This window comes from Callorhinchus milii, unplaced genomic scaffold (genome assembly GCF_018977255.1).
Source record: "Callorhinchus milii isolate IMCB2004 unplaced genomic scaffold, IMCB_Cmil_1.0 Scaffold24, whole genome shotgun sequence".
NCBI lineage: Eukaryota > Metazoa > Chordata > Chondrichthyes > Chimaeriformes > Callorhinchidae > Callorhinchus > Callorhinchus milii.
The window spans coordinates 3,099,280-3,126,859 of record NW_024704765.1 but is presented as its reverse complement, the minus strand read 5'-3'; the positions used below and the strand labels follow the sequence as shown (position 1 = coordinate 3,126,859).

General features: G+C 50.2%; 1 protein-coding gene across 1 annotated transcript in view; it reads left to right on the top strand.

The window, feature by feature from the left end:
* The window catches only part of hspg2 (heparan sulfate proteoglycan 2), a 197,386-nt gene that overhangs the window by 151,378 nt on the left and 18,428 nt on the right, over positions 1 to 27,580 (top strand). Inside the window, exons 50-73 of the mRNA XM_042343774.1 lie at positions 746 to 868; positions 1,009 to 1,161; positions 1,536 to 1,681; positions 2,779 to 2,859; positions 5,584 to 5,719; positions 6,486 to 6,637; positions 7,591 to 7,720; positions 10,046 to 10,200; positions 10,691 to 10,820; positions 11,792 to 11,932; positions 13,672 to 13,806; positions 15,535 to 15,716; positions 16,519 to 16,714; positions 17,306 to 17,485; positions 17,902 to 18,162; positions 19,724 to 19,886; positions 19,991 to 20,088; positions 20,728 to 20,994; positions 21,545 to 21,657; positions 22,663 to 22,810; positions 23,967 to 24,083; positions 24,945 to 24,962; positions 25,652 to 25,736; positions 25,929 to 26,073. Coding sequence (XP_042199708.1) covers positions 746 to 868; positions 1,009 to 1,161; positions 1,536 to 1,681; positions 2,779 to 2,859; positions 5,584 to 5,719; positions 6,486 to 6,637; positions 7,591 to 7,720; positions 10,046 to 10,200; positions 10,691 to 10,820; positions 11,792 to 11,932; positions 13,672 to 13,806; positions 15,535 to 15,716; positions 16,519 to 16,714; positions 17,306 to 17,485; positions 17,902 to 18,162; positions 19,724 to 19,886; positions 19,991 to 20,088; positions 20,728 to 20,994; positions 21,545 to 21,657; positions 22,663 to 22,810; positions 23,967 to 24,083; positions 24,945 to 24,962; positions 25,652 to 25,736; positions 25,929 to 26,073 — 3,455 coding nt within the window. The remainder of the gene's footprint in view (positions 1 to 745; positions 869 to 1,008; positions 1,162 to 1,535; positions 1,682 to 2,778; positions 2,860 to 5,583; positions 5,720 to 6,485; positions 6,638 to 7,590; positions 7,721 to 10,045; positions 10,201 to 10,690; positions 10,821 to 11,791; positions 11,933 to 13,671; positions 13,807 to 15,534; positions 15,717 to 16,518; positions 16,715 to 17,305; positions 17,486 to 17,901; positions 18,163 to 19,723; positions 19,887 to 19,990; positions 20,089 to 20,727; positions 20,995 to 21,544; positions 21,658 to 22,662; positions 22,811 to 23,966; positions 24,084 to 24,944; positions 24,963 to 25,651; positions 25,737 to 25,928; positions 26,074 to 27,580) is intronic.

Below are 27,580 nucleotides of genomic sequence, written 5' to 3'. Positions count from 1 at the left end.
CACTTGGCTGCTAATTTCCCAGAGAAGTTGGCCTGGAAATGATGGATTTGATGTAAGGAGGAACACTTCTGAGGTTTGTGATGTTAAACCAATTCACTGAGAGGTGATGTCGGGAAAATCACACGTTATGGTGTCATTTTCTGGCTGTTTTTTTCCTCTGCTGAACGGGGATGGTCTGTGCAAGAGGACAGGACTGAGCCACCAACAGCTAGAAACCACAAAACTTCTCCAGAGACAACACTTTACACTCACCATTGGACCAGCTGGCTCCAGAGGGCAGTTGTGCAGTTATTAGTAGCCGTCAGAGGCAATGCTGTCAAGTAAAGTAGACACAGTTGCTCGATTGTAGAGACTAGAGTTGGTTTGACTTGAATCATGACCCAGATCCTAAACTTATTGCTGGCACTGACTGTAGAATGGAAAATTGTTACTCATTCATTTATATCTCGTTCGTTTCAACTCAACGAACCAACGAATAATGTACCATCCACATTGTGGTTCCGAGTCCACGGAGCTCGGTTCTGTCACCGCCCGAAAGCTGGGAGTCAAAGGGCGTTGTGCGGGTTGCTCTCTGTACACAGTTGTTTAGTTCAGCGACGGGAGGCATGTGTCTGTGGAACGAACGTTTTCTGCGTTGGTGAACAAGAGGCTGGGTAACGTTCAGGTAAAATCAGGGGTTTGCAAAGGTACTTACTGCGATGTGGAATAAAATGCTTTTCATCGATGTCTATTTGCCTTGTCGTAGCTACAGCCCCATCGGCTCCTGTGGCTGCGATAGAGCCCCAGATCCTTACCGTCAAACAGGGACAGACGGCAGAACTACGCTGCACTGCCACTGGCAACCCACCTCCAACCCTGCAATGGTCCGGTACGTGACTCCTCTGGTTCACTTACGATGTTACTGTCATGAGCGACGCGGGGAAGGGTTGTCAGTAAGTTGAATTGAAACCTCCTGTTTTGCGCATCGACCCATCATCTCTGGTGCTTCTTCCTCCGGCTCTCTTTCAGGAGGCCAAGGGAGCGTCATCTCACCAAATGCAGTCGTTCGGGGTGGGCTGCTTCGAATCGCCGCCGTGGAACGCTCTGACGAGGCGGTGTATTTCTGCCAGGCTCGGAACACTGCTGGGGAACATACCGCCAGGACCATCATCTACGTGCAAAGTACGCAGCGACCTTCAACTTCATTCCAAACCTATTGTCTGCACAGGGTGTAGTGTCACCAGTAAAGGCACTTGGGTTAGATTGAGCTTCACTGGTTTATCAGTTGAACTAAGTGACAGATCAGTGACAAAGGCACAAAATACTCAGTAGCCATTAGGCAGGGGAACGGTCAATTCAGCTTATCTCCTCCGCCCCCCCACCCTGGTGATAGCTGAGCCAGGATACAGCACTCTGGACGTGAGGGCTTAGACCCAAAACCTTCTGACTCGGAGGCGAGAGCGCTACCACTGAGCCAGAGTGACGGTCACAGTGACCTGGATTTCCAAACGTATTATATATATTATTGTGCTCTCTCTCTCTCTCTCTCTCTGCAGGCAATGGTAACCTGCCCCAGGTGCAGGTCAGCCCCCAGCAGATAGATGTGTACGAGGGCGAAACTGTTCGTCTGTACTGCCGGGCAGGAGGCCATCCTACTCCAATGCTGTCCTGGAAGAAACTGGGAGGAGTATTACCAGCGCAGGTACTGATCTCCATCACGTTGTGTTGCTCCATCAGCAACACGGTAACGGGGAATGGCACAGAAGGCCAATACACTAACTTTCTGTATTTAGTGAGATGTCAGTGGGGAGATACAGACAGAGATGCCCTGACCCCCGGGGTATTCTGGTGCCACGCGAGGATGGTTACCGACACTAAACTGCTGAACCAAACTGACAAAAGCAGATGCCGTGGGTTCGGGGAGGGACGCAATCTTCCAGCTTTGGGATGAATCGATCCAACAACCAGATTGGAATAAAAATAATTCTCTCTGAACCCTCCATGAGAGCTGAGCCTCCTGACCTCGTGTTGACGGTGTATCTAAAGTGGTTAAGAATTAACCAATTACAATTTGCAGAGTGTGGCAGGAAGGTGGTGGTGGTGGTGGATGGGGGAGGGTCAGTTGTGATCTGGGGAAGATGAGAAGATGTTGATGGTATTAAAGATTGGTGAGTGTTCCCCATTTCCCAGCCTTACCTTCAACGTGAATTTTAACAGGTAGGACCATCAGTACAAGACTTTCTGATCACACCCTCCGACTCCCCACTGCAGGGATAATGAAACCTATTGGAATAGTCAATCTGTACAGACCAGGCTTGTTATGTCTAATTTAAGTACCACGTCACAAGGCAGTTATCCTCCCGTGCCCCACCCTCACACCCCCATAAGACACACACACATATATACACATACCCACACCCCCACACACAATTCTGGAGCCCGAAGTAAATTCTTCCCAAATTGCAACTTTACTAAACGCCGAAAACTTTCAAGTCCTGATGTATTTTTGCTTGAAATTCTGGCGTATTAAGGCCTTTGGTGGCAATCCCTTCACTGTCCAGCGCCTTGGGACGTCCTCCCGACGCGAAAGGCGCTGTATAAATGCAATTTGTTGTTGTTGTTGCTCTTCTGTCTTACACACTCCAAACTAGAGATGAAGAGAAGAGTTCCTGCCATTGACCTGCTTAATGGAAGTCAAGAGCGTTGAAGGGGAATTGTGTCTCTGCTTTACCTGCTCTCTCTCTCTCTCTCTCTCTCGCCATTGCTCACCAATCTCTCTCTTCTCTCCTGTCTGTCCAGGCTATGAATTTATTTGGTTTCCTTCACATGGGGAACGGCCACAATGACGAGGTTTCACGGAAGCGTATTTGGGAGCTGCAGGTAGCTGCGTGGACCTTACTGAGCGGCCACAGCACTCCAGCCCCCCCCACCCCACATGCTGACCATCCCCCCCACACATACCCCCCACACACTGACCATCTCCCCACACACACACACACACTCCCCACACACTGACCATCTCCCCACACACTGACCATCTCCCCACACACTGACCATCTCCCCACACACACACACTCCCCACACACTGACCATCTCCCCACACACTGACCATCTCCCCACACACTGACCATCTCCCCACACACTGACCATCTCCCCACACACTGACCATCTCCCCACACACACACACTCCCCACACACACACACTCCCCACACACTGACCATCTCCCCACACACTGACCATCTCCCCACACACACACACACTCCCCACACACTGACCATCTCCCCACACACTGACCATCTCCCCACACACTGACCATCTCCCCACACACACACACTCCCCACACACTGACCATCTCCCCACACACTGACCATCTCCCCACACACTGACCATCTCCCCACACACTGACCATCTCCCCACACACTGACCATCCCCCCCACACACACACTCCCCACACACTGACCATCTCCCCACACACAACCCCCACACAAACACCCCCTCACACACCCCACACACTGACCATCTCTCCCCACACACACACACCCCCCACACACACCCCCCACACACACTGACCATGTTGTTGTGCACAAAATGCCGGCATTTACCAACAAATACACAGTCGTTACATTTAACACAATTGGCCATTTTCCGTGCTGAAAACTCTTATTTTCTTTGCTTGTTTCAGAACTAATAGAACTATTTCCTGTTGTCTGTCGAAACCTCTTTTTTTTTTCGAACTTTTAATATCATCGTCTTTTCCAGTTCGCAATTCCGTTGTGACCCGTAACTAAAATAATTTAAGATTTTACTTTTATTCGGGGGTGAAAGGGCCATGACGTTGGGTCAGCTTTTGGAAAGGATTGAATCTGCCAGATTTGGAGAGAGGGTCACAAGGGCCACAGCTCTCAATCCAAATGAGAATCAGGATCGTTTGTTTTACCAGCGACGAGAGAGAGAGAGAGAGAGAAAATGATAAAGTCCCTCGCAATAATTCTGCTGCTAATTGATGCCTTGCGTTCAGTGCTCTGTGCCAGGAAAATCAGTTGTAACTGTGGACGTTCTCCACAGATCAGCCCAGAGAAACCTTGTTGACGTGATGCTTCATTGCTCGTATATACACAGGTGCCTGTAACTCGCGATAGCAGTCAAGAGCTTTTGAGAAATGCTCTTTATGTGAACAGCTCTGCACACTGCCAAACGGCGACTGTTTGTTTGGCGCACTCGAGTCTGGAATTGTTGAGACTTACAGATGTGGAAAGCAAACAAACAAAACCGGGAGAGAAATTAAAATATCCAGTGTTTATATTTCTCATCCCTTTCATGTCACAGCGCTGTTTAACATGATGTGTTAGCGGAACCATTGGCTAGTACACGAGCTCCCTCCGGTGACTGGTGGGGGGAACCTCAGCTTAAACAGCAGGTTTCCTCACTAAATAAGAGTGAAAAAACAACATTCAATGTCATTTATTGTCAGAAAATCCAACTTGTCTGCGAAACTAGCCTTTCCCCTCATTGTGGCTGTGCCAGGAACCACTGCATTTCACAGCAATTACTCATGAAGCTCTTTGAGAGGTTTTGAAGTAATAAGGTACAATAAAATGCAAGTATTATTGTAGCTCCAGATTGTAAAAGAAACTGGGCAGCTCATATCCATGTTTGCACAGCGTTGCCATTGATCATGTAGTGACTAGCAGAGGTTTGGCTCCAGAAATGCAAGCCTGCAGTACATCGTCAGTCCACGTATGGCTCAGGGAGGAAAGTGTCTCCCTAGCCCCTGGATGTAGGTTGTACACTTTCCTACCTTTCCCCTCGTGGATACCTGCAGCTCAGAGGTTAGAGAGCTCGCCTCGCAAGCGAGAGGACCTGGGTTCCACTCCCAGGCAGGGCGAAACCTTAGGCAAGTTTCCCTACTCCGCAGGTCTCTGCTTACCCAGCATTAAGTAGGAACCCGGTTATTAGTTGACTTTCTGGGCTAATAATCCCCTAAAAAAAAAGGCCACTCAATCCATGACTGTTTGTGGGACTGTGCGCACTTTCGCTGTCATGTTTTGCCCCCAAAATCAATCCACTTTCCAGTATATTCTGTGAAGCATTTTGAAACGTCTCAATGACGTAATAAAGGCCCTAAATCAAATGCAAGGATTATCATTTTTATTACTGAAACTGCTTTTTAACTCAATAGAACGTGGCCTTGTATGAATAATAGAGCCACGTGTGAAGGATCGGGTCGAAGTGTTTAAAATGATGAAGTGAACTGAAAAGTTCGAGTAGACAGTGGAACGTTTGCCGCTGTAACAGTCAGGGAGCCAGAGGAGGGAAGATTGCCTCAAAGCAGCGCTGGGACGGTTAGACTTGAAATCAGAAAACATTGCTTTACCGGAGGTTTGTGAAAGTGTGAAACGCGTTTGATCAAAAAGGCCGTCGATGCAGAATCAACTGAGATGTTTGAGAGGGCATTAGATCATCGGTTTATTAAGAGATATGGGGAAAAGGTGGAGGAACCGCCAAGAAACTCCCAACTGATGGGAGAATGGGGTTGATGTAAATCAGGTAACCTGAGGGTCGCTGCTGCTGTGTAACCTGTTTTGCTGTTGTTTATTTTACAGGCCAGAGCGGAGCGGACAGACATCGGGACTTTAATCATCCCGTCCATCGCTGCTGCCCACGGGGGCGTCTATCTCTGTGTCGGCTCTAACTCAGCCGGCTCCGCAGAGGGGCGTATCGAGGTCACAGTCATTACCTGTAGGTACTAGTGTCCTGGGCGATTATTGTCAAGTCCTCACCCCCACACCCACCCTCACCCTCACCCCCACCCCACCTCCAGCCTCACACCCACCCTCAAACCAACACCTCACGCCCACGCTCACCCCCTCCCTCACGCCCACCCTCACAACAACACCCACCCTCACCCCCACACCCACCCTCATGCCCACCCTCATGCCCACTCTCACCCTCACACCCACCCTCACACCGACCCTCACGCTCACCCCCACCCTCACCCCCACACTCACCCCCACACCCACCTTCACCCTCACCCTCACACCCACCCTCACCCCCAATGCGCCCTCACCCCGACACCCACCCTTACCGCCACCCTTAGCCCCACCCTCACCTCCACCCTCACGCCCACCCTTACCCCCACCCTCACCCCCAACTCCACTCTCAGCCCCACCCCCTTCCCCACCCTCACCCCCTTCCCCACTCCCACCCCACCCTCACACCCACCCTCGATTCCACTATCGCCCTCATCCCACCCTCACTCTCACCCTCACACTAACTCCACCCTCATCCCCTAGTTTGGGTATTTGTGTTGCTCACCACATGGTCTCTTTGTCCTCTCTCCCCTTCTCCATCACTCTTTCTCCCCCACCACTGCCCCTCCCTCCCTCTCTGCTCCTTCCCTCCCCCTTCTCCCCCCACCCCTTCCTTCTCTCTCCCCCCTCTCCTCTCTCACTCCTCCCTCTCATCCCCTCTTCTCCCCCCTTTCCCCCCCTCTCCCCCCCAACAGCACAAGGCAGTCCCCCCAGAGTGCGGGTTCACCCCTCTCCGGCCTCGGTAACAGAAGGAGGATCCCTGGAGCTGGTGTGCCAGGCACGGGGACAGCCTGAGCCCACCCTGACCTGGCACCGGGCGGGCAGTGCCCTCACTGCCAATCACCAGGTATGTAACCTGCTGCCACTGCGCTGTGGGCAATACTCCCAACACACACTGTGGCCAACACTCCCCAACACATGCGTGTGTGAGTGTGAGTGCGTATAAGTGAGTGTGTGAGCGAGAGATGGTGTGTGTGAGTGAGTGAGTGTGTGTGTGTGAGCGAACGAGGGTGTGTGAGTGAGCGAGAGTGTGTGAGCGAGCGAGGGTATGTGAGTGTGTGGGCGAGCGAGAGTGTGTGTGAGTGTGAGCGAGAGATGGTGTGTGTGAGTCAGTGTGAGCGAGCGAGGGTGTGTGTGTCAGCAAGCGAGGGTGTGTGAGTGTGTCAGTGAGTGAGTGTGAGCGAGCGAGGGTGTGAGTGTGTGAGCGAGCGAGGGTGTGTGTGTCAGTGAGTGAGGGTGTGTGAGTGTGTCAGTGAGCGAGAGTGAGTGTGAGTGAGCGAGGGTGTGTGTGTGTGAGCGAGCGAGAGTGTGTGTGTGTGAGCGAGCGAGGGTGTGCGAGTGTGTCAGTGAGTGAGTGTGTGAGCGAGCGAGCGAGGGTGTGTGAGTGTGTCAGTGAGTGAGTGTGAGTGTGTGAGCGAGCGAGCGAGGGTGTGTGAGTGTTTGAGCGAGCGAGGGTGTGAGTGTGTGAGCGAACGAGAGAGCGTGAGCGAGCGAGGGTGTGCGAGTGTGTGAGCGGGCGAGGGTGTGTGAGTGTGTGAGTGAACGAGAGAGCGTGAGCGAGCGAGGGTGTGCAAGTGTGTGAGCGGGCGAGGGTGTGTGAGTGTGTGAGCGAACGAGAGTGTGAGTGAGCGAGGGTGTGTGAGTGTGTGAGCGGGCGAGCGAGAGTGTGTGAGCGGGCGAGCGAGGGTGTGTGAGTGTGTGAGCGGGCGAGCGAGGGTGTGTGAGTGTGTGAGCGGGCGAGCGAGGGTGTGCGAGTGTGTGAGTGTGTCAGTGACAGTCTCTGCGCTGTGTGTGTTCCAGGTGTTGGGGTCTCGGCTGCAGATTGTAAAGGCAACAGTGGCCGACGCTGGTGACTATAGCTGTGAGGCTGAGAACTCTCTGGGGAGGGAGCGAGCGACTGTCTCGGTGTCAGTCACGTCTCTCTCAACCCGTAAGTCACCCACTCGCTCACTTTTTGTTACTAATTCTGTCCCTCAGGGGTTGTGGTGAAGTTTCTGCGGGGAGAGGTGGTGGGGGTGGTGGGGTGGGGGGGGGGGGGGGTCAAACCGAGGATCTGTCTGCGTGTCCCTTCCATTCGAGAAAGAAGTCTCTCTCTCTCTCTCTCTTTCTCCGCAGCTGAAGTTTTGGAAGTGTTATCAGGCGCTGCACCAAATGCGAGGATTATCGTTGTTGTTGTTATTGCGATCCTGAGTTGTTTTATTAACCGCAGACGGTGACGCTCGGTGTGTGGGGGATGTCAGTTAGGCAGACCCGGGGGATTGGGTACAGTTTGGGTACGTGTTACAGAGGAGAGCCACGAGCAGAGGGAGGAGCGTGCAGCAGCTCAGGCACCTGCGATACTAACACAGAGAGCACACACAGGGCACACACAGAGAGCACACACAGGGCACACACAGAGAGCACACAGGGCACACACAGGGCACACACAGAGCGCACACAGGGCACACACAGGGCACACAGGGCACACAGAGAGCACACACAGGGCACACAGAGAGCGCACACAGAGAGCACACACAGAGAGCACACACAGGGCACACAGAGAGCACACACAGGGCACACACAGAGAGCACACACAGGGCACACAGAGAGCGCACACAGAGAGCGCACACAGAGAGCACACACAGAGAGCACACACAGGGCACACACGGGGCACACAGAGACAAGTGAAGGCTGTTGTAATTACGCAGACAGAATCGGTCGGGGGTTTTCCACTGGATTTTTTGAATTAACAGAGTCCGCAGCTGTTCACAGAGATGGTAGGTTTTACGGGACATCTTTGATACATGGGCACCATTACAGGGAGAGGTGACGATGGGTGTTTAAGATGCTAAAGGGGCTTTGCCTGGGAAGCTGGAGAGAAACTATGTCCTCTGGTGGGCGGGGGAATCCAGAACAAGGCGACCATAAGCTTAAAACAAGAGCTAGGAGTGAAATCAGGCAACGTTTATTCTACACAAGTGCTAGTGGGCACTCTCTCCCCCTAAAGGCTGTGGATGTCGGGGCAATTGGAATTTTCAAGACTGGGGTGGATAGCAATTTGTTATTAAACGTGCAAAAAACCGAGGCCCTCCTGATTGGCTCACGTCAGCGCCTCCGCACCTCAGGCGCTGACACCATCAGTATCCAAGGCTGCACTCTCCACCTCTCAAAGCCAGTCAGGAACCTCGGCGTTTTGTTCGACCCTGAGCTGTCCTTTCTCCCTCACATCCGCACCACAACTGGCACCGCCTTCCATCACCTCCGGAATATCGCCAGACTACGGCACTACCTCACCCCTCACGCTGCTGAAACCCTGGTTCACGCCTCTGTCACCTCAAGGCTGGACTATGGGAACTCTCTCCTCGCCGGCCTTCCCGCCACCTCCCTCCACAAGCTGCAGGTCATTCAGAACTCTGCAGCTCGTGTACTGTCCCGCACCAGGCTTCGCGACCACATCACTCCTACCCTCGCTCGCCTCCACTGGCTCCCCATCCCCCAGAGGATTGATTTCAAGATCCTCATCCTCACCTACAAGGCCATTCACGGCCTTGCTCCCTCCTACCTCTCCAACCTACTATCCCCCTACCTACCTGCCCGTACCCTCCGTTCCTCTGGCTCCGGTCTGCTCCACGTCCCCCGCCCCAACCGCCCTACTATCGGTGGTCGGGCCTTCAGCCTCTCAGCCCCGAGGCTCTGGAACTCCATCCCCCAGTGCCTTCGCCTTGCTTCCTCCCTTTCCTCCTTCAAGGCCGGTCTCAAAACCTTTCTCTTTGACCGTGCCTTCAGCTCCCCTCTCGACTCTCTTCCTCCTCCTCGCTCCCTCCCTTCCCTCCCCTCACCCTGACCATTTCCCCCTCCTCTCTCCCTCCCTTCCCTCCCCTCACCCTGACCATTTCCCCCCTCCTCTCTCCCTCCCTTCCTTCCCTCACCCTGACCATTTCCCCCCTGCTCGGGTCATGACCCAACTGTGCAGCGCCTTGGGACGTCCTCCTGACGTGAAAGGCGCTCTATAAATGGAATCTTGTTGTTGTTGTTGTTGTTGTTGTTAGGTCAGGGGGTCAAGGGATACGGGGCAACGGCGGGTAATTGGAGTTGAGATCCTGATCATCCATGATCTTATAGAATGGCGGAACAAGTTTGAGGGGCTGAATGGCATCCTCCTGTTCCTACACTTGAGATCCTTGTTAACCGCGACACTAGGAAAGGTCTGGAGTCTCTCAGTTCCCAGAGTAGAAATGGTCCATTCGCCTCACTCTCGCCTTTCCTGTTCTCCCAGCAGCACGAGGCAGCCCCCCCAGGGTGCGGGTTCACCCCGCTCAGGCCTTCGTAACAGAAGGAGGGTCCCTGGAGCTGGCGTGCCAGGCGCAGGGACAGCCTGAGCCCACCCTGACCTGGCACCGGATGGGCAGTGCCCTCACTGCCAATCACCAGGTACGTAACCTGCTGTCACATTGAGTTCTGTTTGTCACGGAGTGTCAGGTATGGTGGAGGGTGACGACCTCACTCACTGCATTAAACCCAGCACTTGCTTTGCTCAGTTGGGTGTCTTGACAGGTATGGAAACCCATCATCATGCTCAAGCGTCTCCAGACCAAACGGAGAGTGTCTTGTCTGTCTGTGTGTCAGTGTGTGTGTCTGTGAGGGTGTCTGTGAGCATGTGTGTGTGAGCATTTGTGCGTTAGCTTTTGTGTGCGCGCGCGTCCGTGCGTGTGAGCGAGTGCATGCATGTGTGTGAGCGAGTGTGTGTGAGTGCGTGTAGGTGAGCTTGTTTGTGAGCGAGCGAGAGTGTGTGAGTGAGCGAGGGTGTGTGAGTGAGCGAGGGTGTGTGAGTGTGAGCGAGCAAGGGTGTGTGAGTGTGTGAGCGGGCGAGCGAGGGTGTGTAAGTGTGTCAGTGACAGTCTCTGCGCTGTGTGTGTTCCAGGTGTTGGGGTCTCGGCTGCAGATTGTAAAGGCAACAGTGGCCGACGCTGGTGACTATAGCTGTGAGGCTGAGAACTCGCTGGGGAGGGAGCGAGCGACTGTCTCGGTGTCAGTCACGTCTCGCTCAACCCGTAAGTCACCCACTCGCTCCGCTCAGTGTTGTCACTAATTGTCGCCTGTGTCTCTCTGTGGTCCTCCATGCTGTCAGGTTACGCTGCGACCCTTGACTCTTTCATTAGTTTCTGTGAAGGAGTTTGGAGGGCTTTGTGATCTGCTTATTTTCCATACAACAACAAATCGCTTTGCGATGTCTCAACAACGTGATAATGTCAGTTATTACACATGGCTTTTCACGTCACGAGGATGTCCTATGGCCCCCGGACAATCAGGGTTTGTACCCAATCTGTGGGTTGGAGTCGAGGGGTGGAGGGCAAGCGGGGGTGGGAGTGTGACCGAAGGTGTGCAATCGAAGAGGTAGGTCTTGAGATGTGCCACCAAGGAGGCAAGGGAGGGGGCGGAGGGGATCCTGGATGGAGTTCCAGAGGGTGGGGGCAGAAAGGCTGAAGGCCCAGCTGCCGAAGGTGGAGCGTCCAGGGCGGGGACGTGGAGCAGGCCAGTGCCCGCCAAGCCATGGCAACGGATAGGTTGGTATGGTGTTAGTAGGTTGCCGAGGTAGGAGGAGCAAGACCATGAAGGCCCTTGAAAGTAAGGGTGAGGTTCTTAAACTCAATCCTCTAGGGATGAGGAGCCAGTGGAGCCGGGCGAGGATGTGGGTGATAGGGCCACAGAGCCGAGTGCTGGAGAGGACACGAGCTGCAGAGTTCTGAATAATCTGCAGCTTGTGGAGGGAAGAGTTGGGAAGTCCAGCGAGCGGGGTTTTAGTGTAGTCCAGCGTCATCTCATCATTCCATCTCCACACATGCTGTCAATTTACAATGAAGATTGGATGTAGGTAAACATAAACGTATGAGTGTTAGATAGTTGGCTCGATGTTTATTGTCTGTGCTGAATTTCGTTGCTTTGTGTGATATAAAGTTATTTACACAAGTGAACTGTTGTTTTGGTCACTCATTAACTGTGTTTGTCTATCGTTGTCCTGCAGGGCAGCAGTCACCAATAATAAGCACCGGCCCCCAGGAAGTCACCGTCATCCAAGGCCACAATGTGTCCCTAAAGTGTGAGATTCTCGAAGGAGCTCAGCCTCTCCGCATCGAGTGGATCACACCCAGCCAACAGCCACAAGGTACTCCACAGGCTCCCAAACCATGAGGTTCTTAGTCTTTAACCTGACAATAACACGATTAAAACTATTAAAACAACTCCCTGGATGAATAAGGTAATTGGAAAATTGTCTTTAAAAAAAAAGGATGCAGCCAATGCCACAGTATCGGAGGAGAGGGGTGAGAAATTGGATAAGAGAAGAATAAACCAGGAGGAGGAACTAAAAAGTTGTCAGTGCTCAAGGTAGATAAGCCACCTGGTCCGGACGGGATGCATCCCAGGTTACTGAGGGATGTTAGGGTGGAAATAACGGAGCCTCTGGCCGCAATCCTTCAATCCTCCTTCGACACCGGGTGGTGCCAGAGGACTGGAGGGTTACAAATGTTACTCCCCTGTACAAAAAGGGGCAAAAGGATAAACCCGGGAACTACAGACCAGTCAGCCTAACGTCAGTAGTGGGGAAACTTCTAGAGGCTATATACCGGGACAAAATAAATTTTCACTTAGAAAAATATGGGTTAATAAAGGACAGCCAACACTTTCATATAAATAAATCTTTGAAGGTGGCCGGACAGGGAGATAAAGCTGTTAAAAAAGCATATGGGATACGAGGCTTTATAAATAGGGGCATAGAATACACAAATCAGGAAGTTATGATGAACCTTTATATAAAACACTGGTTAGACCTCAGCTCGAGACTGCGTTCCGTTCTGGGCACCGCACTTTAGGAAGGATGTCAAGGCATTGGAGCAAAGGAGATTGACCAGGATGGCACCAGGAATGAGGATCTTCAGTTATCAGGAGAGGTAGAGAAGTTGGGATTATTCTCCTTTGGAGCAGAGAAGGTTAAGAGGAGACTTAATAGAAGTTTTCAAAATGATGAGGGATTTGATAGGGTGAACAGGAGAAAATATTTCCACTGGCGGGCGGGTCGGTAACCGAAGGACACCGATTTAAAATAGTTGTTAAAAGAAACAGAGGGGAGGGGAGGAGAAATGTTTTCACATAGCGAGTTGTTGTGATTTGGAATGCATTGCCTGAAAGGCCGGGGGAAGCCGATTCAATAACAGCTTTTAAGAGAGAAGTAGATAATTATTTGGGGAGGACAAATTTGCAGAGCTATGGGGAGAGAGCGGGGGAGTGGGATTGATTCGGAAGCTCTTTTCAAAGAGCTGTCACAGACACGATGGGCCGAATGGCCTCCTTCTGTGGTGCATAATTCTAGGATTCTGTGAGGTGGAGTCTGTAGCGTGTTGGTTCAGTTCGCTCACCTTGCAAGCGACAGAACCTGTTTCCTTATTCTACACGCCTGTTTAGCTAGCAGTAAATCGGAACCCAGTTGTTAGTCAATTGGCGGATCGCTTTCCAGGGGTAATAATCTCTTTATTAAAAAAAAGAAGCAAAATTGGTTACTTCAATCCACGACTGATTGTGGGACGCTGCTGTGCACAATCGGCTGCCCTTTTCGCCCACAAAATACACAGTTATTACACTTTACAGTACATTCTGTGAAATAATTAGAGACGTCTTAAAGACATAAAGCGCTGTATGAAACGCAGGGATTATTAAATTAATATTATACATCTCAAAATTTCTGAGGATGTGAGATTTGAGAAAAGTCTTAAATCGAGTCTGAATCTGCGCTTCAGCTGCTGCGTTAAACGGGGTTCCAAACACGGGTTAATTGAGGTTGATGCGGAAGCTGTTTGCGAGGTGGAGTACGGTCCCCAGGACTCAGCGCTCCCTTCTCCTGTTTTTCAGACAACATAAGCATCACTGGCGCGGGCACCACCATCACAATCACCAACGTTCGCCAGACGAGCCACGGACAGTACAAGTGTGTGGCTGGCAACCGCTTCGGCCTGGCGTACAGCACCGTGACTCTGATTGTACAAGGTACGCACACACTCAACACCCTCCTCCCCCGCCCCACACATATACACTACCCTCCCACACACACACACACACACACACCACCCTTCCCTCCCACACATACACCACCCTCACACACACCACCCTTCCCCACCACCATTACCCCCACCTCCTCCCACAGACACACACCACCCCGCCACACACATCAACCTCCCCCGGACACCCACCCACATACACACCACCCTTCCCCCCACCCACACCACCCTCCACACACACACACATAAACTCCAGTGAATAGTTGCTGCTTTTCAAGTTCAAGAGACTTGTCCTCATATTTAAAGCCCTCCGCAGTCTTGCTCCTCACTCCCGCTGCGACCCATTACCAACCTGTCCGCTTCCTCCGGCACTGACTTGATCCACGTCTGTCCCCCTGCCTGTTCTACCATTAGTGGTCGGGCCTCCAGTCTTTCTGCCCCCACCCCCTGAAACTCCATCCGGAGCCCCTCTTACTCTCCCCCTCCCTTGCCTCCTTCAAGGCCCCTCTCAAGACCTTCAACCGTTTTCAACCGTACCTTCGGTCATCTTCCCTCCTCCGTCACACTTACCCTCCACCCCTCTGTGATCCTAACCCCCAGCTTGGGTGCAAATCCCTCGTTGTCCAGAACCTTGGGACGTCCTCCGGACATGAAAGGCACTGTATAATGCACTTTGTTGTTGCCATTTAGACCCGGAGAGGATTTCTGCTCTGGTAGTGCGCGCGTGTGTGTGTGTGTGGGTTGTGTGTGTTCTTTACCTGACAGTGCACTGAGCCATTGCTGTTCTGCGGTCATCATGATAGCCACGCAATCGTTATTTGCTTCATTTACCCGAGACTCCAGTCAGTGCCAGAATTGCCAATGGCTTTGGGATGTCCTCTCAATGTGAAAAGTGCTGTAGTTATTTAGTTGTTATTGTGGTCATTATAATTATATGTGATGAACACACTGGGGCTGCAGCAAGAGCCGAGCCTGAGGCTGAGCAGTGCTGTGCTCGCCATGAGGTCCTGGATTAATGAGGGATTCCTCACCAGCCCCAATCACATCCCAAGTCACTACCACTTCTGGTGCCAACTAACAGTGCTGCCCTGCCCTGCCCTGACTGGGCCCTGCCACTGCCCCCCAAACCTGCCCTGTAGCTCAGGGGTTAGAGTACTCACCTCGCAAGCGAGAGGCCTGGGTTCAATTCCCAGCAAGGTGAAATGTCATGCAAGTTTCCTTACTCCGCACGCCTCTGTTTATCTAACAATAAGTAGGAACCCGGTTGTTAGTCGATTGGTAGATCGCCTTTCCAAGGGTAATAATTCCTTCCAAAAAAATAATTTGACCACTCAATCCACGACAGTTTGTGGGGGACACTGCTGTGTGCAATTGGCTGCCGCATTTCACCCACAAAATACACAGTCAATCCACTTTACAGTATAGTCTGTGAAGCGTTTTGAGACCTCTTGAAGACTTAATAAGGCGCTGTATCAAATGCAAAGATTGCTATGATTATTTACACTTACTGTATTTTTGGGTGAGGTTCATTTTCTGTCGTCTCTTGTAGTTTGAATTTTGTTTTGTGGAATTAATGTTGTGTTTTTTCTCATTGAGAGTTTTCCTCAGAATCGCAGTGGTGGTCACATATTCATTGGTTGGATGGTTGGTTGGCTGATTGGTTGGTTGGTTGATTTTGCTGTTTGTCAATCCATCAATCTTGTGTTCTGTTCCCCAGGAGTTCCCACTGTGTCTGTTTCCCCCAGAGGGCCAGTCAGGTTGGGGGTGAGGGATTCCATCACAGTAGAATGTATAAGTAAGGCCGAGCCTCGGCCTGTGGTCAGTTGGCACCGGATTGAAGGCAGACAGAGAAAGCCTTTGGATGCACAGACAACACAGGCAGGACATTCCATTCTGAAGGTGAGTGCACTTCTAACTCCGTGCAATACGTTCTCCTCAACAGCCTTGCATCGTCAGAGCTCCATTATAACATGACTTGTTGGCATTTGGTTTTAGTTGGTTAGGCTCCAGCAGTTATCCCAACATACACTCTCGGGTCCTCAAGCGCTCGCCAACCTGCGCTTAATACTTTCCGGAATTAGGTAAGCAGAAGGCGTCCCTCCAGGAGAGAGAGCGCATTCTATTCCAACAATCTATCTCTGGGGTTTCCATGTGCAAGTGGGATTTATGGAAATCTCAGTTTGGTTTGGATACTCGTAAGCTCGGTGATGGGTTTCCTCATGTGTCAGACACCCGGCTGACACCCCCAAAAAGTGACACAACTTGGTATTAAAATAGAGGCTCGCGATAGATCCTGTCACACAGACGAGAAGATGTCCTATTGAAAGATCCCTGAGTGACAGCAAATCCCAGAATGATTTCTCCACAGCAGTGGACTAGAATTATGATTGAAACGATCATTCATAAATGCATTTAATCACTACGGGCTGTCCACAATGTCCTGTTACCCCATGCGGGTTTTTTCTGCAGCGCAGTCCATATCCACACGCACACACAATCACAATGATCCTCTGGACGGCTAAATAGAGTTAAATGCTTGTACTGAATACAATGATGTACTTCTAAATACAATTATCGTCATTCTCCCACATGTTTCAGTTGTTGGTCAATGCCCTGTGTAAAAAAACACACAAACACATGGGGTAACAGGACTTTGTGGACACCCTATATAGTAACTGGTTATTGCTGTACTTTGGTTTAGATTTCTTCTGCCCGAGTGGAGGACTCTGGGACCTATTTGTGCCAAGCGGTCAACCAGCTTGGCTCGGCGGAGTCCCGGGTGGAGGTGTTGGTGGACCTGACTCCCTCAGCTCCCACTGCCCCACAGATCACCGTGGAGGAGACCACCAGTGTCGCTACCACGGGAGGGACGACCACACTTCACTGCTCGGCCACTGGTACGTCACACAGACAACCCCCAGCCCAGCCCCACATTGGTACATTTTACTAGGATTGCTCTGCAAGAAATTGGTTTGTGAAGCCTCCTAGAGGTGAGATGCCGTAACATCCAAAAATTGAAGGAAGCCCCGAGATACGGCAGATCACTGCTAGATCTCTGAAACTCTGGAACACTCTTCCTCTGTGCCCCCCTCCTTCCCTGTCTTCAGATCGCACCTAAAGACCTTCCTCATCAACGGTGTCGACAGTCACCTCCCCCTGCACCCAGGCTCAGCGTCATGCTCTGCCACTGTCAAGTGCTCTGAGATGCCGCCCTGCTTGAGGGGCGCTGTGTAAATTCAAGTTGTTGTTGCAGTAGATCTCATTTGGGAATACAGATTGACCCAGGAGAGGTGTTAGGGTTCCTCGTCTGGTGTTTAAACTTCACCTACTTTGTCTTTCCTGAATTCTAAAATTGTGCAGAATTTCGGAAAGGTCCAGTGGTCATTTGTCCAGTTTTAAAACTTATGGACCCGAGAAGAGCATCAAATCCAAACTGGAATGAATTACATTTGTAACGTCCTGACTGTTTCTTGTCTGACTGCCTGTAGGTTACCCCACCCCCGTTATCCAGTGGTCTAAACTACGGGCACCACTTCCCTGGCAGCACAAGATCGTCAATGGTTCCCTGGTCATCCCTAACCTGGGGCTGCAGGACTCCGGCCAGTACATCTGCAATGCTTCCAATTCTGCCGGCTTCAAAGAGATCTTCATCATGCTGGACGTGGAGAGTAAGAGCATTTCCATCTGTGCGGCTCAGTGGGGTGGGGTTGGATTAGTTTGTTGACTGCATGTTTTCAGAACACCCGCTTTTCAAGAAACCACCGATTACGTTGGAATCACTGACCTGAATGTTGGCCACCCTTCCTGCTGCTCTGCTCGCTCTCGCTCAGCGGCGCTGTGTGAATTGTGCACACGCGGGGAATGGCGTTTCACCAGCTGGCAGCCCCCGGCACAGTCACGTGCTGAGCGTCGCCAAGTTAGTCCTGATCCCTGTCTGTCCAGCGCCTTGGGACGTCCTCCCAAGCACTCTTCAAACGTAATCTTGTTGATGTTTGTGGTTGTTGTTGTTAAACAAGCCGAGCCTTTGTGAGCCGCGGTGCCTCCTGTCACATGGCAGTAACACCAGCTTCCCTCGTCCTCTCAGGTCCACCTTATGCCACCTTTAACAACGAAGCCGTGACTGTTCGGGTAGGTGAAGTGATCCGGCTGCAATGCCTGGCCCAGGGAACACCCCCACTCCAGTACCAATGGTCTAAACTGGGCGGAAAGCTGCCATCCAGAGCCCGCATCCGGGATGGCGTCCTGCAGATCAACCTGGCCGTGATCTCCGATTCCGACACTTACAGTTGCCTGGTCAAAAACAAGGTCGGGGAGAGCGAAGCCACAGCGACTGTCAGAGTTAGATGTAAGTTTATTGCCATTGTCGTCAAAGCTGAATAGCTGTGGGCGTTTTATCTCATATTTGTCAAGATCACATGTTCCAGTGGAATCATAGAATATTACAGCACAGAAGGAGGCCATTCGGCCCATCGATGCCTGTGCTGGCTCTAAAGCTACTCAACCAGTCCCACTCTTAACCCACAGGCCTGTAAATATTTCCTTTTCAAGTACTTTTCTAATTCCCTTTTGAAAGTTGTTATTGAATCTGTTTCCACCCTTTTCAGGCAGTGCATTCCAGACCGTAACAACTCTCTGGGTTAAAAAAAATCTCATCTCCCCTCTGGTTCTTTTGCCAATTATTTTAAATCTATGTGCCCTGGTTACTGATCCACCCTATCTACTCTATCAAAACCCCTCATCATTGGGAACACCTCTATTAAATCTCCCCTTAACCTTCTCTGCTGTGAGGAGAACCATTCTCTGGTCTCTCCACATAACTAAAGTCCCTCATCCCTGGTACCATTCTGGCAAATCTCCTCTGCACCCTCACCAAAGCCTTGACATCCTTCCTAACGTTTGGTGCCCAGAATTGGACACAACATACCAGCTGAGGTTTAACCAGTGACTTATAAAGATTTAGCAGAACTTCCTCGCTTTTGTACTCTGTGCCTCTATTTATAAAGCCAAGGATCCCATATACTTTTTTAATAGCTCTATAACCTGTCCTGCCAGCTTCAAATACATGTGTTACGTGAACCCCCAGGTCTCTCTGCTCCTGTAACCCCTTTAAACCTGTACCATTTGTATGTATATTCTTCTCCTCATTCTTCCTGCCAAAATGCATCACCTCACACTTCTCTGAATTAAACATCATCTGCCATGTGTCTGCCCATTTCACCAGTCTCTCTTTGCCCTCCTGCAGTCTGTTACCATTCTCCTCACTGTTTATCACGTTCTCAAGTTTTTGTCAAAATAAAGTAGATTATAACAAATGCACAATAAATCTGTTGAGAAAGAACTTAATGCACTAGAAAGTGGAAATACATTATCACTTAATTTACATTATCACTCATTTAATATGACTTACACAAAGTCCAAGTTGCAAGCAAACGTAGTCATATATTATCCAATTTAATCAGTAATCTGCACTGCGTGTGCATAATTCAACGCAGTCAGTAAGTGTGGGAGGAATGGAGGGTTGGGGAACTGCGTTACGGTTAGAAGATGATTAATGCGACTCATGCAAAGAAATCTTAAGCGGTTTTGATAGGAAATTGAATAATAATCTTTGCATTAATGGGACTCAGGTGTATGTACGACCTAGGCAATTATATGATTTATAAATATAAGACTTATGTGAGTTTTACTATATTTCCTGTAAATGTTTAGCTCCGAGAGCAATAAGTGGTCAGAGCAGAGCCCTGGAACCTTAAAGGATGGGAAACCATTCTGATGTTATTATCCCTCTTGCTTGTGCTGATGTTGGCACTGTTGAGACTCAGGGTATAAGTCATACTACCTCTTGGACATACTTGCACATACCGGCTAATCATCCATTGCTTATTTCCTCCTGTCTGTGACCCCAGCTCCCCTGGCTGTGAGAGTGACTCCACAGATTGACGTGAAGAACATTGGTGGCACAGTGGAGTTCACCTGCTCAGTGATTGGTGATCCCAAGCCCAGGATCCAGTGGCTTAAACAGGGCGGTCACTTGCCCCCGGACCACAAAATCAGCAAAGACGTCTTGAGGTAAAACTTAATGTAATGTTTTGAGGTGTGAGTTGCAGAGCAGGCTGTACTGATTTGAAGCGAAGCGAGGATTGTAATGGTGAGGTCTTTTGTGATATTTCCAGAATTAGCAATCTACAACAAGAAAATGAAGGAATTTACATCTGCAGAGCAACAAGTCGGTATGAGCAGGCCCAGGATAGCGCCAAGCTCACCATCCAAGGTAGGGGTGACACTCAACTTGTTCACTGTTTGTCAAAATAAAGTAGATTATAACAAATGCTATAGTGTTTGGCTTATATCCCTCAGTTGGTAGCACTCTTACCTCTCGGCCAGAAGGTTGTGGGTTGAAAATTCCAGCGTCTTGGGACATCCTCCTGACATGAACATGTACAATTATAATTTGTTGTTGTTGAAGTCCTCTCGGCCAAGGCTGAGGCTGCAGTGCAATGCTGGGGGCGGCGCTGTGATGTGGAGATGCTGTTCTCTGGATGAGACTTTAAACCAAAAGATTCGGCGTTCAAAACCCTCCGGAACCCCTCAGCTCTCTTTAAGATTATGAGTTAGGTTTTTCTCGAGGGGCATTTTCAAGAGTTAAAACAATCGTTGCATTTGATATAGCGCCGTAACGCTTCGTTGAAAGGTCACAAAGCGCTTCGCAGCATAGACTGAAAGTGATCCACTGATCAACTAACAAGCGAGTTCCTACTTACTGCAGAGGTGTGTGGCTTTCGGGAAACTTGCCTAAGGTTTTGCCCTGTTTGGAAATCGAATCTGGGTCCTCTCGCTCGCGAGGCGAGGGCTCTGACCAGTTCGCTACGCGACCCCACGCCAAACTAACTTGTGTGTTTGCTGTCGGCAGCCTTGCCCATTGTAATGATCAATGTGAGGACCTCGGTGCAGACTGTGATGATTGGCGGCTCGGTGGAGTTCGAGTGCCAGGCGATCGGAGACCCTCAGCCCGTGGTCGGGTGGAGTAAAGTGGAGGGCACACTGCCCCCCGGGGTGCGGATTGGCAACGGAATGCTGAAGATTGCCAACGTGAAGGAGTCTGATGCAGGTCGTTACCGCTGTACAGCCACCAACCAAGTGGGGTCGGTCGAGTCGGAGGTTGTTTTACACGTCCAGAGTAAGTAAACCCCCGACTGCCCTCAAATTGCTGTGGAGCCTCGATGTGTTCACAATGATCAAGGGAGGATCCCTGTAGAAAGGGAACAACTCGTCCAAAACAAGGGGATTATCACCTCAAAACTAGAGCTAAAATTTTAAGACTTGATGACGGTGGGAATGTAGAGCACACCGGGCCTGAAGCTCTTGGAGGTTAAATGGATCGGATTGTTTAAAAGGGAAACAGTAGACACTTGAGAAGTGAGGGTATTCAGTCAGGGGGTTGGGGAATAGGCTGGGAAATGGGATGCCAAGACTTGCCATGATCGCTTTCCGTGGGTGATAATCCTCCGAAAATCAATCCGGTCACTCAATCGCCCCCTGCATTTCACCCACAAAACATACAGTCAATTCACTTTACAGTGTTATTATCTGTTGTTATCATTATTATTAGTCTCTGAAGGGCTTGGAGACGTTTCAACGACGTGATAAGGCGCTACATCAAATGCAAGGATTATTATGATAATTATTGTTATGATTGGCTTATCACCGGATGGCTGTTATTTTTCCAGCGATTCCACGCATTACCCCTCAACCGGAGATCAAAGAGGTCGCGATCGGATCCTCCGCTGTGTTCCCCTGCCTAGCGTCAGGATTCCCTGCCCCGGATGTCACCTGGACAAAGGTGGGTAATGGGTCCTGTGTCGCTCTCTGCCTAAGCTTTGTGTTTTAGAAAAAGGTTCTGTTTTCTAATGGATTCATTCTCCACACGCACCCCCCGCACCCCTACCCCGCACCCACGCATACAGACCCACAAACACACACCATCCCATCCCCTCCCCACACACACACACACACACATGCACACACACCACCCCCTCCCCCTTAAACACACTACCCCTCCTCACCACCACAGACACACACAAAGACACACACCACCATCCCTCCCCCCCCACCCCCACACACACCACACACGCACGCACATACGCACACGGACTGTGTTATACCCTTTTCGCTTACGATTATAACTTGGAAAATTCTTAAAATTAGTTTTAATTTGGAAGCCGTTCTTTTCAATTCCTCAGAAGACAAAGACTGGGAGAGGGTTTAGGTCACTCGTTTACAAGGTTTTTATGCACTGTGTACCTGAAGCCCACGAGCCACGATTTGTGGGGAAGGTGATGCAAAGAACCTGAGTGGAGTCCTGTAGCTCAGTGGTTAGAGTCCTTGCCTCGCAAACGAGAGGACCCGGGTTCGATTCCGAGCGGGGCGAAACCTTAGACAAGTTTCCTTACTCCACATGACTAATAATCCCTTTTTAAAAAAAAATAATAATTTGATCAGTCATCCCAGCTGTTTGTGGGACGCTGCTGTGAGCAATTGGTTACCACGTTTCTCCCACAAAATGTACAGTCACTCCACTTTACAGTATATTCTGTGAAGCGCTTTGAGACGTCTCAAAGACGTGATAAGGCGCTGTATCAAATGCCAGGATTATTATTAGTACATTGGAGAGGGTCATGTTCCCACTGTCTCCTCACTGATCATATGTAAGTGTCCTGTTAGACGAGGGAAAGTGGCTGAGTTTAGATCTCAAGTCCATCCAAGTTACAAATGAGATGAGTCGACATGATTTATTGGTGTCTGATTTGATGCCTTTTCTGATTGCGTTGCTGTTTGCACATTGTAGCTGGAGGGAGATCTCCCGGCTGGAGCGCGGGTTGACAACAATGTGCTGACCATACAATCCGCTACCCCGGAGCACACCGGAACGTATGTCTGCACCGCCACCAACGAGCAGGGAACAGAGACGGCCTACGCCATGCTGAAAGTCCGAGGTACAAGGAAAAGCTGCACTTTACGGACTCCATCCTCAGCTGCGATGTGCTTTGTTACTGCGGGGGGTGATGGGAGGGTTATCCCTGGAGGCTGATGATTCTCTTCCCGATCTCTCTGCTCTTGCTCGAGCGCAGGGCGAGGCTGCTGTTACACAGATGGTACAAATTCGAGTCGTAACATGGACTGAGGTCCTGTCAGTCGTGACCGTATTCAATATGGTTTGCGGTGAAGTCCGAGTTACAGACAAACTGCAAATCGTATCAAATTCGATTTAATTGATAACCTACACTGCACGGGCAGGCAGTGTGCGTGTGGTAACGGCTCAAGACTCAATTCCCAAGACATTGAATCGCGGGAAATGTCATCAGTGGCCGGGCTTTCAGCCTCTCTGCCCCCTCTGGACACTCTGAAACTCCATCCCACGGTCCCTTCACCTCGCTTCCTCCCTTTCCTCCTTCAAGGCTGATCTCACGCCTCTTCTCTTCGATCGTACCTTCAGTCGCCCTCCCACCTCTCTGCCTTCCCTCACCCCCACCCTACTCCCCCCCATGCTCAGGTCCTGACCCGTGACTGTCCAACGCCTTGGGACGTCCTCCCGATATGAAAGGCGCTCTATAAATGTAATTTTTTTGTTGTTGTTGTTCTTCTGTGTATGTGGCAACAGGTCTAGGCTATTGTTTCCTACAATTCAATGCAGTCGGTAAGCGCGGGAGTAATGGAGAGTAGGGGAGCGCTGTTACGAGTTAGGAGTTGATTAATATAAAATCTAAGTAGTTTTGATAGGAAACTGAATGGGACTCGCTGCTAAACCACACAGATACATAGATTTGAGCTACATTCATCCTGACGCGCTCTTCAAGTATTTTTCAATCTTCACCTTGTGCTGTGAAAACTTAATGTTTTAATGAGTTTTATTTCTGCTCTTTCTCTTACACTCACTCACTCCCTCTCTCTTACACTCTCTCTGACTCTCCTCACTGACTCTTACACTCTTTCTGACTCTCTCTCACTCTTACACTCTCTCTCTCTTACACTCTGACTCTCTCTCACTCACTCTCTCACTCACTCTCTCTTACACACTCTCTCTCACACTCTCTGACTCTCTCTGATTTCTTTGTTGAACTGACGGACCTCTCTACAACCCTCCCGTTACAGACCGAGTTGTGCCGTACTTCACACAAGACCCTGTGTCCTACATCGCGCTGCCAACGATAAAAGATGCTTATCACAAGTTTGAAATCAGGATAACATTCCGACCCGATGCTGCAGACGGTAAGCATTGTTTTTACACAGAATTATAGCTGTTTTTGTCCTGGATATGAACTCTTTGTAGGGCCTCATCCCACTTAGTAGCCCAGAGAGACATCCCAACCAAACTTGTTGTTCCCTCACAGACTTGCCAGCGCTGGTCACTGGTTAGTAACAGGGAGATGGTACTCTGTCTGATCTCCTCTTCTCTTTAATGCAGAGACTGACTTTTTTAGAAGCACCTCAACCAATGTACGTGTCTGTGATCCACTGGTTCATCTCAAACCAGGGTTTGACCCTTTGCCGGGCTGTGACTCTGCCCCACTCAGTGTCTTGAGCTTTAAGCTCGGCTGGCACTGGCCTCCTGCTCGTCCCTCGTGCCCTCCGTTCCACTATCGGTGGCTGCGCTTTCAGCCACTACACCCCGAAACTCTGGAAAACTCTTCCTCTATCTCTCCACATTGCCCCCTCCTTCCCCATCTCCAAGTAGCACCTGAAGACCTTCCTCTTCAACCGTGCCTCCGGTCACCCCCAGCCTCTCCCCCGGTTCGGATTCATGCTCCGCCACTATCGAGCGCTCTGAACCTCTATCCTGCTGGAGGGTACTGAGTAACTGCAGGTTGTTGTTACACCAACCTTTGCCACTGTTTATTTGGGATATTTGGTGTGAATGCTTTGAGCTCCAGCTCGCACTCTCCTTTCAGAAGCCAGTTTGATACTGTGCATAATTACTTTCCTGTCTTGTTCTTTTCGTTTCCTGTTGATGCCAAGTACAGTCTGTGTCCTGGGGAGTAGAGCATCAGCACCCTGAATGTTTCTGTCTTCCAATGTTTCTCACTTTCCTTTTCTGTCTCCTTGTGTTCCTCATGCACCTCCTGTCTGAAGCTCTTATACTCTACTCCGGTGAGTTTGGGTGTGTTTCTCTGTCAGTTACATCGCTCGTTCTTGTTCAGAAATGGCGCTGTGATTGACATTTGCATGGGCTGCCTCCTAAACATACTAAACTGCTTGGCCACCATCGCAGCTACTGTAGCCCTGAGCCATTGAGTTTATTTACTGGCCATGGTTAGTGCTGTGATACAGTGAGGGGTAGATCAGAGGCCAGGTTTAGTAGAGACTAATCTGTTAATGAGCACATTGTGTGACTCAGTGTTCCATCTGTGGAGTCCTGTAGCTCAGTGGTTAGAGCACTGGCCTCGCAAACGAGAGACCTGGGTTCAATTCCCAGGCAGGGCGAAACATTGGGCAAGTTTCCTTACTCCACCCACCACTGTTTACCTGGCGGTAAGTAGGAACCCGGTTGTTAGTCGATTGGCTGATCGCTTTTCCACAGGTAATAATCCCTTAAAAAACAATAATAATTTGGTCATTCAATCCATGAATGTTTGTGGGACACGACTGTGAGCAATTGGCTGCTGCTTTTGGTCCACAAAATATACAGTCAATTCACTTTACAGTATATTCTGTGAAGCGTTTTGATATTATATAATAATAATAATAATCCTTGCATTTAATTAGCAGGGAAAGGAGCTTGAGAACTATTCCACTTATGGCAATTCCTATCTGACTGATCTCTCATTTCCATCTTTCAGGGATGATAATATACAATGGCCAGAAGAAAACAACCGGGGCAGATTTCATCTCGTTCGGGTTAGTGGGCGGCCGTCCTGAATTCAGGTAATGTGTCTCTGCCTTGTCTCCAATCTCCCAGTGTCAAGAACGTTCTCCGTTCTCCATGGCCAGTGAGAACCATTTTGGCCACATGTTTTGCTGATGTGATAATTATCGCATGTTGAATCTTGCAGCTACATTGCCTCGTGTACGTTTGTGGCATTTCCTGATTTTTTTGATCTTGGGCTTTCGGCACAGATTTGACGTGGGTTCCGGTATGGCCACCATCCGCCACCCCAACCCCATCTCCCTGGGAGAGTACCACACTGTGGTCCTGCAGCGCAACCTGACCCAGGGCAGCCTCTCTGTGGACCACAACCTCCCAGTCAGTGGAACTTCCCAGGTAACATAATGTCTCGGCTGCTAATAACAACAACAACTTGAGTTTATATAGCGACGTTCACATGGGGTAACGTCCCAGAGTGCTGTACTGTGGCGGAGTCTGACCCCGAGCCAGGGAGCGAGGGAGGTGACCGTAAGCACGTTCAAAAGGGAAGGTTTCGGGCCATAGTGGCTAAAGGCACGAAGAACAAACAGGGTTGTGAGGACCAACAGAAAGCACGAGGGACAAACAGGAGGCCAGAGCAGGCCAAGCGGAGGCAGTGGGTGGGTAAGCAGGTCGGATAGGTAGGGCAGTTGCGAGGGAATGAAATGATTTGAAAGTGAGTGATAGGATCTTGAAATCGATCTGTTCGGTGACTGGGCAGCAGTGGAGCCAGGCAAGGGCTGGGGTGATGGGGTGCGGAGTTTCGTGCAGGTGAGTATCCGGCCAGCAGTGTTTTGAATTAATTGGGTTTAGTGTATGGTGGAGCTGGGGAGACCAGTGAGGAGGGCGATAGGATTGTCCAGCCAGGAAGTGACAAAGGTCTGGATGAGGGTTTCAGCTGCGTCAGTTGTGAATTCCGGACGGAGATGGGCAATGTGACGGAGGTGAGAAAAACACAGCCCTGGTCAGGGAACGGATGTGGGGTAGAAAGGAAAGCTGGGGATTGAACTTGATGCCTAAGTTGTGCCCGGGTTCAGAGAGTCTGAGGGAGAAGCCGGGGAGGTTGAGGAGTTCAGACTCACAGGAGAGAAGCTGTTGATGGGAGCTAATGAGTATGGCTTCCGTCTTGCCAATATTCAAGCTGACAGGATATCAGTGGACTGGGAGTTGCAGCTGGAGGAAGAAAGAGATTTGTGTGTCATCCACTTACAAATGGAAGTTGACCCCGTGTTTGCGGATGACATCGCCGAGAGGGAAGATGTAGATAAGGAAAAGGAGGATGGAGCCTTGGGGTACCTGCAGGTGACCAAGAGGGACCAAGAGGAAAAACAACAATAACTTGCATTTAGATAGTCCAGTATCTCAGTGGTGAGAGCGCTCGCCTCACAAGCAAGAGGACCTGGGTTTGATTCCCGGGCAGGGCAAAACCTTAGGCAAGTTTTCTTACTCCACACGCCTCTGTTTATCTAGCAGTAAGTAGGACCCCGGTTGTTAGTTGATTGGTGGATCGCTTTTCCAGGGATAATAATTTCTTAAAAAAAAAAAAAATTGTCACTTCAATTCATGACTGCTTGTGGGACGCTGCTGGGCGCATCCTTCATATTTTGCCCACAGAATATAGTCAATTCACTTTGCAGTATATTCCATAAATTCTGGTTTGAGACATCTCAAAGACATGATAAGGCGCTATATCAAGTGCAACGATTATTGTGTTATTCTAAGCATTCACACTGCCTAATTTGTGCTGCAAATTTGTCTATTATTCCAGCAATTGGTTTCTCAGTTTCTCCTGGACAACAAACGCCCAAATAAAACCAGTTGTTCAGTTCTTTGCTGTGTGCAAATTGTCCATATAAATATACAG